The sequence below is a fragment of the Rattus rattus genome, chromosome 15, assembly GCF_011064425.1.
Source record: "Rattus rattus isolate New Zealand chromosome 15, Rrattus_CSIRO_v1, whole genome shotgun sequence".
Classification (NCBI taxonomy): domain Eukaryota; kingdom Metazoa; phylum Chordata; class Mammalia; order Rodentia; family Muridae; genus Rattus; species Rattus rattus.
Genome location: NC_046168.1, coordinates 20,987,914 through 20,999,355, shown reverse-complemented (window position 1 = coordinate 20,999,355; position 11,442 = coordinate 20,987,914). Strand labels below are relative to the sequence as shown.

Sequence of the window (11,442 nt, the reverse complement as noted above, 5' to 3'; positions counted from 1 at the left end):
CTCACAGTTGGTGAAGGTACTGAGGATAAGCAAATGTTAAGCACTGTGCCCCAGATAGGACATCGATATCACCCTCTCAAGGTTCAAAGAACAATGCAGACGAGGCGGCCGAAACAGTGTCATAAGGAAAGGAGGGTGGCAAAGAGTCCTGTGAAAGAGCTCTGCTGGATATGTCATGACTGTTGAACTCAAAGGCCAATGGGTACCAGCAAGGAATCTACACAAGGTTAGGTTCATCAACATTCTATCATGGGCAGGGGAGTTACTCATTAGGCTCTGTCTCTCACTGAGAACCTATAGTCACATAATGCCTGCTGGGATTGAAGTTACAGTCTTCAATGGTGTAGTCACTGGTAAGTCTCCATTGCTTAAGTATCTAATTGTTCAGCCACCCACAGTTACATAGGTTACTCTTATGAAATTAAAGGACAACAAAAATGACGTGCACATTAAGCAGGAATAGAGCTTGTATAGACAGTGGTAGAAAAGGAACATGAGCACTACGTCCCTCACTTATATGTGTGTGATAAAGCACAGTAATATCACTTAGAATTTCATAAAATCAGTAGGAAACAGAAACACATAATCTAGCACTTTTGGTTTTTGTCTACTTGTGGGGTTTTCTGGTGTCAGGGACCCCAAGTAGGTAGATCTAAGCTTCCTGATTGGCGAACAATCTCCTACAAAATAAGCCCATACTTTGCAGTTGCCTTTTATAAATGACAACTTGTTTTAGAGAACATTTTGCACATAAAAATACACTCATTCTGAAAATCACTGCATTTCGTGGTCTCATCAGAAAACTTAAGAACAGAAGAAAGCATTTCGATTTAATGTTTTGAATTTTAAAACCCTGGTAGCCATCTTCTATGTTTAAAAGTTAGGACATGGCTAGTTTATACTTATACTCTACACTAGCCACTCCTCCTCCTCTCTTTCATTTCTTTTATTCTGTCATGTAGCGATGACTTTAAAAAGGAACAAAATCCTAGTAACAATTCCATATTAAGGAAAGCCTGTATAGAAGCTAAAGCACTACTCAAGCACGCCTAATGAAGAACATGCTTCTCACTTCATGGAGGGTGTAGCAACAGAAAGGGCAGAGATGTTTACATTACAATATCATTTTTATCTACATCTTTAATGTAGCTACAATGGACCATTCCATTTCCATTTGAGCACTTCATGTCAGACAAGGGGTTGTATCTCAATAAATCATAATGACCAGAAAATGGTATTCTTTCCTCAGTAACAATGAATCAGATATGTCTTATATTTTTCACTGTTACCTGTGAAGTGCTATTTACATGATACACACTGGATAAATGAACAAATGAATAAGTGGAAAATATTAAAAGTGTCATTTATTTGTAGCATGTTTAAGTTTGTCTGTAAAACTTACTCACTTTGTATTAATTGGCCTTTTTCTTCTATACATCACAAAAATGTCTAGCATATAGAGAGTTGAGCCCAAGTGAATAAATACAATTAATAAAATGACAATGATATTTTAAATCTTTCAATGTCTGAGATAAATTTTAGAAAACATAATTCAGTGATGATTTCTTTCAAAAATGATTACTGTGAGCTGAATACCATGAAAAATATGATAAATCTTACTGAAGGTTGAAATTTCTAAATCTCATTGAAAGATGAGTAGTGTCAGATACTTGCAAAAATAATATTGATATATGATACTATCTTCATTTTATTAAAAGAAAATATGTGCAGTATAGCCTAAGTTATGCTTTCATGCACATGGAAATTTCAAGAGCCTAGCCTGAGTGGGTAAAGCCACCTCTTCAGCCCAGCCACTGGAAATTTATACCAACTCTTCAGCGGCCTTAAATCTGATGTCAACATTAGAACGTTAGGTCTCAGGGTTGGGGATTTAGCTCAGTGGTAGAGCGCTTGCCTAGCAAGCGAAAGGCCCTGGGTTCAGTCCCCAGCTCTGGGAAGAAAAAAAAAAAAAAGAACATTAGGTCTGTGAGATAAGATCAGCTTTGTCCTTTAACTGTCTCCTATTATTCCGATTATAATAATTACATAACCTACAAAAGGGAAACTAGTTCATGTTCTTCCAGCGATTCTCTTGTTCTGTCTTGCACTAAATCACCTGTATTATCTAAATCTGGTCACTCAGCTCTACCATTTTTCTGGTTAAATTCAACATAGATATCCTAGGGACTACATACGTATTTGAAAGGCTCTGCACTTGCTCAATGAATGCAGCACAGGAAACTCTTCTTCGGGTGACAAACTCATAATATATGATAACGTTTTCTTATTATGGGTCCTTTCAAAGCTTATTTTGTGCTGGAAATGACTTGCAAGGGTTTCTAGAAAACACTATCTGTGCTAGCAGGTGGGAATTCTCCCAGAGCTATGAAATGGGGTGGTTGTGTTCTGCAGAGGGTAGGCTGAGCCCAGGAAGGAGAGGAACATACATAAATCAGATACCCAAAGGCAGGAGATGCACGGCCCACAAGCAGGCTCTCAATGTATGCTCTACAGTACAGGAAGACCATCTCCACGTTGGAAAACAATACGAAAATTGACAAGAGGTGGAATTTTTTGATACTGTCATTCATTTTATAGACTTTTACCTCCACGAAATTCAAAGTATAAAGCCATATGTTGAAACCTCATCTTTAAGTAACTTCTACCAATCACACTGAAGTAGCCAGGACAGATCACAAACACTAGTGATCTAGACTTTTTTAGCCTTTCAGGTATGAGGAGAGAAAACAAAATGGTCAGAAAGTTTATTAAATCCCTCTAAAGCAGGAGTTATAGCTATTGCTAAAACATTTGCTTGCCTAGTAGTGTGCAGAGCCCTGGGTTAGAGCTTCCGTAACTGCTGAAAGGAATGAAACATCGAGCATATGTGTAAACACACACATGTATCATTTGGAATGTGAAAAACATCAAGCATGTATTGTCAATGTTCATTGGATTTATGTAGCTAAAACAACAGTAGAAATTCACAATATTTTGATTTCCAGTTTCTACTCCAAAGTAGTCAATGTCAGGTAAGCTTATCTTCTATAAAGCACAACAGAATAGAAAGGTACACGGCCTACATAGTGTTAATATACCTAAGGCAAGAAGGCTTAATTTTTACCTCAGGACTTTCATTCCCCACCTTAGTTTTCGAGGCTTACCAGTTGTTAGACAGCAGATAAGCCCATTCCCTTACATTCATAAGAAAGCCATTCTCACATGCGAAAAGCAGCTACTGCACCTTCAATTCAGGACTCGTTAGCCTCACATTCACATCAGTAGTGACAGAAAGAAAACGAACATGGATGACATGGGACAGTTGGCTTCTCCCTGATTTTTCTCTCGTGGTATCCTTATCGTCTGTGAAATGCGATCACATGGTTCTGTGAGCACTGGCCTCCCAAGAGAGTCCTTATCATATCAACAAAGGGAATAAATGCTTGGGGAAGATGGAAAAGAAAGGGGGGGAATAAACGCAAGCAAATGAGTACCCCTCTGACCTGACGTCATGGAAAAATAAACATAAAGACGCTAAGACGGAAACAAAATAGTGTCATGGTTTACATGTGGGGTTCGGATGGAGTCTAGGGCTGTGTTCGGTTTAGAACTCACCATCTCAAAACCACTTCTCTTCATCCGCCTGCAGGACTTGAGGTAAGTACGGATACGCTTTCTGGCGCGCTCTTGATACTCAGGGAACTGTCGCCTGCATGAGTCAATGATAGCCTGGATCTTTTCTTTGGGCTGCTTAGAGATTGGGACCATTCGGTCCAAGTTTTCATCTACAAACAGCCTGACAAACATCTGTTGGCAAGAGGGAGACAGAGAAGGGTTTGGAGGACTGCTCTCTTCTGTTCCTAGCTTCCTTTCTTGATGACCAAGAGGATTGGTTACCGAGAGGACAATGACTCTTTTCTTTTTTCTGGTTTATGCACTGGAGAATTTTGCAAATGGAAAGCCAGAAAATTTAAGCAAACACTCTTTTAAAGATTTTCTAAATGGTTGAACTAAGTATATATATACATATACATACATATATGTATATATATATATATATATATATATATACATACAGAGAGAGAGAGAGAGAGAGAGAGAGAAAGAAAGAAAGAGAGGAAAGCAGACAGACAAACAGAAAAGAATAAACAAATCAGAAAATAACAGTAGAACCAGGACAGCTAAGCACTCATTACGGTCACTTTTAATGATAAATGGGACTGAGACACAGCCACACTGCACAGTGGTCTCATCTTGGAGAACAAACAGTTGACTATTTTGTCATGCACAATTAAGAAAGCAAAGGAAATCGCTGATGACAGACAGGCATAACCATCAGAGGACTAAGCTGAGCCCCCAGTAACCTAAGCAGACATGCATACTCACAAAACACAATTCCAGTCCTCAGCACCCATTTGGCTTTAAAATTCTAAACAAAACAGCAATTCTGGTGTCTGCTTGGCAAAGGGTGTTTCATGTACTTTTAAAATCCTTCTGAAAATTAAACAAACATGGTTCTAAAATATTCACACTGACCAACAAGCAACAGCATGAATGTGAAGTGGTCAAAACGTAGCCACACAATGTGGGGGGGGACTCACATTGAAAGCTTTCAGCCTCTCGGCTTCCACGCCATCGGTCTCGTTCACCTTCTCAGAATCCTCATGCTCGTCATGGTCATCCTCGTCTTCGTCTCCCCTGCTGAGTGACAGGTCCTCTGCGCCTCGATCGACGCCCTCATTTTTGCCAGAGTCATAGCTGGAGTAGCTGTGGGCTGGAGACTGAAAAGACAGGGTGACATTGATTGTCCCTTTTTAAGCCTCTGCCCAAGCTGTCATTTCATGCTTTAGTTTTCACTTCAATGGTTTTTCTAAAAGCATAGTTGGTAACTCTAGATTGGTGGAGTCTTAAATTTTTGATCTTTGTTAATTGGAATAGATTTAGAGTTCATTTCCTATATCACACTAATAAAATTTCAAGAGCATATATGTATATATATATATATATATATATATATAGAGAGAGAGAGAGAGAGAGAGAGAGAGAGAGCAATTCCATTTCTGCAGAAAAGTTTTAGTGAACTTAGCATTTCAAGAGTAATTACTGCTTCTACTCGATATTTATATTAATAAAAGGAGCAGTCTGTGGTTAATTGACTAGGGAAATATTGAGTCATACTGTTGGAGGTAGATATGACTTCAGTGTGTAGCCAGTCTGCTTTTATTAATTTTCTTTGAACAGAATGGAAAAATGAAGAATAAGGATATTTAATTTTCCCAGAAAATATTATAAAAATATTACTGAGAATAGAGGGATTAATTATTTGATACTTTAAATTAGATTTATAAGTTATCTATGAGATGATCTAAAATAGCATCTGATTTGCACATAATAGAAATATGTGATGCTTCTCCCTGGCTGATACATTAATTGTGTCTGTACTTTAGCATGTACTAAGGACAGGGTAAATTTAAAGCCAGATGATTAGCTAGATGTACTGCATATTTCAACATAAATAATTAATAATGTGAAAAATTAAATATTTAAAATTCATTCTCACATATTAACAATTGATGACCTCTGTAGAGGAAAATCATTGGTTGGTTAGAGCACACATGTATCCAGATATAAATGATATTACTCTACACCAAGTAAACTGATTTAGATTATTTGTAACTGGAGATATTTAAATTTGATATACAATCATATATTTTGTTTTAGAATCTAGTGACCAATTTGAGAGTTAATTTAGGAGAACTGACCTGAATGAAAATCTGAGTGCATGTTGTGATAAAGAGCTTAATTGGACACAAAGCAACTTAACAACAGATTAGGTTTTATGGTCCCATTAATACAAGCAGTTGCCAAAACCTATTGAATTACTAAGCAAAGATGTAAGAGAATTTAAAGATGACCTTTTTGCATTTGTTTTTATTATTGACAAACAGATTTTCAAAGATACCATAAAACAAATAGTAAAATTTCAATACCTGACAAAGAGAAGAAATTAGTATTTATAACTAGTGTAGTTAAGCCTTTGTGCTTACAACTATCCAATGAGGAGCTACCATCATCCCAAATCTTCACACAAAGAAATAATGTTCAAACAGCTAAACAAACTTGTACCATCAAGACAATGGAATATGTTTAAACTCAGCTCTGCCTGAAGCAAAAATCTTTAGAAGAGGCTCACACCTCAACACACATCGTCTCCTCTCTCTTCCCCCTTCTCCATTACTCCTAAGAAATAACAAAAAATACTTTTATTTTATCTATCATATGTATTAATGTTAAAACCAAACAACAACAGAAAACAAGTTCTTTCAGCAATCTTCTTCCTAAAGAAACTCGGCATATTTCTATTTTCTTTCACAATAAGAATCTGTGATTTAGAAACCCTCAGTAGAAACCCCACATAAAAGGTACTTTAAGTTATTAAATAATTTATTGGTGTTGAATACACTTCGCTATTTCACTTGAATACAGGAAAGTGATGGCATTATCATCATTCAAGACCAATTAGATTTCGTTCCTGAGACACTGGTATTGAAGGGGTTTGAGCGCGCACGCACACACACACACACACACACACACACACAAACACACACAAACACACACACACACGCACGCACGCACACATGCACTCACACACCTTACAGTTAAGATATACTTAAGATAATCAATTTGAAGTGATACTGCTTGGATTCAAATCCCTACTTCATTTGCTATCTGTGAACATTGAGAAAGTTACTTAATTATTTCACCCAGGCTTCATTTCAGTCGTACGTGTAAGTAAGGCTTAGAATGATACCTGAGACAAAAATCAAAGCTCATTATTATTAAACAGATGCTTGACAAATGTTTATTGAGGGAAGAAATTATTCACACAGGTATTTGGGCAATGAAAACAAAAACTGTGTTTTTTTTATCTATTGCTCTCATTTTAAAAATTTGTTCAGTAATTGTTTATTCTCTTAATTGTATTTTATTCTTACAGTGTACTTCACTCAGAAACTATGTGTGTGTGGTATCTATGAAATGGCTACTTATTTACAATGTGGGGGGAATCAACTAATGAGGCAATGCATTTCTCAATGCCAGCTTCTAAAGAGAATTCCTCTCAGATGTGACAGGGAACCCATTCCACCTTTTAATACATGGTTATCAATTCAGCTTAAGATATTAAAGTGAACAAACTCTCAGAGAACCTGAGACATGGTGTATATGATGTGTTTTGTATGGGTTGGAGATGATGCATGGGACTTCTCATGCTGCCCCACTATTGATATGACTGAATTCTACAGGAGAACTAGCATTAGCACATTTCTATAGAGCTATTATAAACGGATTGATTTGTACTGGCAAAATGGTTTGTCGGGTAAGGGTTCCTGTTGCTAGGTCTGGAAACCTGACTTTGAGTTCCAGAACCTACAGGTTGGCAGAATAGGGCAAGACTCTTTGTGTTGCTTTCTGATTTCCATATTCACACTATATAGCACATAGATGCAAACATACATACACATGCATAGAAACATACACAATGAAGATAAATTTAAAATTCAAATCTATAAAAATGACTGAATACATAGGCATGGTCACAAGAATATTGCATAATTCCAATATGTCCGTAGGTTAATTTCATGTGTCATGTGGATAACAAATTGGTTGAGTATTTGATTAAATATGATGCACATGTCTTTCTTCTAAGAGGTTTATATATGAGGATAATATTTGAACTAGTGGCCGCAACAATGTAGATTTCCTCCCCACAGTGGGTGGACAACATTTAACGCCTTAGGGGGCACAATGGGCAAACTGGAAGAGAAACAAGGATAATCCTACTCACTGTGTCTGACAGCTTGAGTGGAGGCAAAGTGAGACGTATTCCACGGGTTTACCAACTTTTAAATTTACATCACTACAAATGGCTTTCCTAGTTGTGTGGCTTTCAAAGGAAAGAATATGGACCTTCTTGGTTCCCAAAAATCATTAACTCATGTATCTGTCTATCATCTCACCTCTCTCTTCTCTGTTCTTCCTCTTTCCTTCGTTCCTTCCTCTCTCCCTCTCTCCCTCTCTCTCTCTCCCTCCATATATATATATATATATATATATATATATATATGCTTTCCATTTTCCTAATCTTACTGATTTTGTTTCTTTTGAGAACTCTAATAAAATGTGCTATACACATTATTAATTTATTCAGTTATGGCTCTGCAAATTGTCAAAAGTAATAGAAAAGTACAGGCCATTCAGGTTCTACCTGGTAGGGTAGAACTAATTAAAGAGATTTCAGAGCAAGGGATCGTGGGATTTGGAGAGAGCAGAGAATGTTTGGTTCTAAAATCAGAATGAGTGGCACAAGCAACAAAGAGATATATGTAAATGAGCAATCAAGGCAATTTCACAATCAGATACCCTGGTGTTCGAGACTGCCATAGGCACTGTGGTAGCTCTTATTTATTTCTGATCTCATAACTTTGCCTTTTTGAAAGGCTCTAAATCAATAGATGAAACACTTCAGATCAAAAACCTCCTTTCAAAAGGCATATATTTTCATCTTAGTGTTTTCATTAATGGAGCTTAGCTTGGCAGTAGGCAGAATACAGCATAACTGTATGACCAGAAGAAATCTTGGTAAGACTTGTGAATCAAGTTCAACTGTGGCTAATTAAATAATTAATTAAGCCCTAGACCAGTGGTTCTCAATTTCAGAGTTTCAATCCCTCTGAGTGTTAAATGACCCTTTCAACAGTGGTTGCATATCAGATATACTGCATGTCAGATATTCATATTACAATTCATTGATGATGGTAACAAATATTGTTATAAAGTAGCAGCAAAAAATTTATGGTTGGGGGTTACCATATAAAGAACTGTGTTAAAAGGTCACAGCATTTGGAAGGATTAGAACCACTGATCTAGACCTTTCCACCATGTGACACCTTGGATACCCCATCCACTCCAAACCTCTTTTATATCTTATTTAAAATTCAGTTTTCTTAACAGAAGTCTAGAGTGGTACAGAAATCAGTTAGCGTAAGGCCAGGTTAACAGTATAGATTGGACCCATGATCATTCAAACACACAAATGAACCCTGCTAAGCAGATAAGAGCATCATAGAAAACATGATCAACTTTTCTCAAATCTGTTAGCTAGGAAAAAAATGAATGATCTCTACAATAGGGGATCTTAATAGGTCAATGTCCCTTTAATTTCTTGACAATGATGACTCGTGCATGGGTTAGGGCAAAGATTACACTAAAATGTAACTGAGCTATTAGCAGAGACCACTGCAGCCAAATCACTCACTCCAATGGAGGCATTAAGCTTTAAAAATGAGCACGTTTTGCGGTTTGAATTATTAGCAATATTAGATTACCTAATATAATAAAAGATACGTTTAGTAAGTTTGAAAGGTTTCTCTTTAAATATATTAAGGATAATATGTTTTAGCCTGTACTATGCAAGATTTGAAAAGTGTTATAATGTATTTGCCTGAATCAAATAAAAGTTCAGCTTTTCTACATATGGTACAAGGCATGAAGTCTTAGTTGTCTGCTGTGCACCCCTGGAATGGGGAAGGAAGTACAGAATTAGACACTTGAGATACAGCCCAAGCCTCCAGACTTGAACACATAGTGGCTTTAAAGCTTGATGAACTATCGGGCCTGATGGCAACAAACCAAATCTCTGATAGCTCAGAGTTCTATTTTTGGAATATACATTCTTGCCTCTCTTTGTGGAGGATTCAACAGTTGTGGCAAATCGGATTAAATCCACTGTATTCTGAGACCTCATATTCTGTTGGCATCAGTGTTGAAATTATCAACTCCCACAAAGCCTACTGGATACATCAATCCTCATTTTCCTTCAACGAAAACATGATCCCCTCTATCTTTTTTCCTTCACAGCACCTAAGATATATTCTCCTCATATTGGTGTTTAAATTTGCTGTTATTTTCCTTCCTTCTACAGAACTATTTCACTTTGCAGAATGAGGACATGAGTAAACTGGACTGGCCTCATGGTCTGATGCAGTAAAAATCATACCGATCAACAAATAACTCAAAAATATGATAGCCATTTGCTTCATAAAACTTCAATTTCAAAAGCTACCTTACCTCTCCAAAATATATAAAGTTTAAATGAAGGTATAAGAAATCAAAATCTACTAAGAAATATAATTCAAGAAAATAGGCATACCTGGTTGTCTCAAAATAAAGATGATAGTTTAAGTGGATAAGGCAAGATCACAGCTTTAGGTACAGTCTGTTGCTTTTGCCCTGGCTCCAGTCGGCAAAGACTTTCTGGCAAACAATTGCACTTTGCTTTGGCAAGATATCCTGCTCTCATAGTACCACCAGGGATGGACTTTGAAGCATCTCCATTGTGTTTTTTACCTCTTTGCTCCCACTATAGCAAAAGCCCAGGGAAAGTAGGACAACAATGCCCTCTGCTTGGGATGAGACTTGACTAGATATGTATTTTCTGAGCTATGCAATCAATGAAAAAATTGGGAAACTGAGAATTGTCTACGTAAGGAAGTACATTAGAATTAAGTGCCAGATGCCCACAGATCCATGATGTGCCATGCATAACTCTGCTAGAGCATTGAACATTATGCAAATCAACAATGTGACTGCTGTGGTCTGCTCTATGCTGCTGTGAATAACACCATGACACAAAGCACCCTGACAAGAAAGGGTTTATCTGGCCTTCAAGTCTATCTCCAGGGAAGCCAGGGAGGAGGCTTAAGGTAAAAATCTGGAGGCAGAAATAAAATTCAGACCATGGAGGATACCACTTACTGGCTTACTCATCCTACATTCTTACACAGCACAGGGCCACCTGTGTCAGGATAGCATAGTCTACAGTGGGCAATTCTACATCAATGTCAAAACAAAAACAACAACAACAAAAATGCCTTATAGACATTCCCAAGGGATAATTGGATGGAGGCAACTCTTTACTTAAGGTTCTGTGTTCCAGGTGTGTCAACGTAACAATAAAAACTAGCTACGAACGTGGTGCCAGGAGCCAGGAAGGAGAGGCTAAAAACTAGCAGATACTCTTCCTGAGATGGTTCCACCATGAATTAAAAAAAAAACCGACAAATTTGCTCCTTTAGGCAAGGCTGAGGAGAATTTCATTTTAGGAAAGATTCCTCTATTAGTATGATTAATACCACTAGGTATTAGTGCATCCTTTTGAGCAGATTTCTGCAGAACAGTGAAGATATACTGTGTTGCAGTGATGCTATATAGAAAAATAGATGACTTATTAATTCCCAACTATGATCATACAAGAATTCCTAAAATCATATTAGTAATTATCAAGCTCTTTTATACTAGGACTGATATTAATTCCTCTCTGATCATCAAAATGGCAATGAGAAGTCTGTCAGTCTTCAAGTGTCATCTGTTAATTGCTTCTGA

At 37.2% G+C, this 11,442-nt stretch overlaps 1 protein-coding gene across 1 annotated transcript in view; it reads right to left on the bottom strand.

Moving 5' to 3' along the window:
* Positions 1 to 11,442, bottom strand: part of LOC116884936 (nucleolar protein 4-like) — a 126,276-nt gene that overhangs the window by 78,196 nt on the left and 36,638 nt on the right. Inside the window, exons 3-4 of the mRNA XM_032886148.1 lie at positions 4,602 to 4,781; positions 3,616 to 3,807 (exon numbers count right to left, since the gene is read on the bottom strand). Coding sequence (XP_032742039.1) covers positions 3,616 to 3,807; positions 4,602 to 4,781 — 372 coding nt within the window. The remainder of the gene's footprint in view (positions 1 to 3,615; positions 3,808 to 4,601; positions 4,782 to 11,442) is intronic.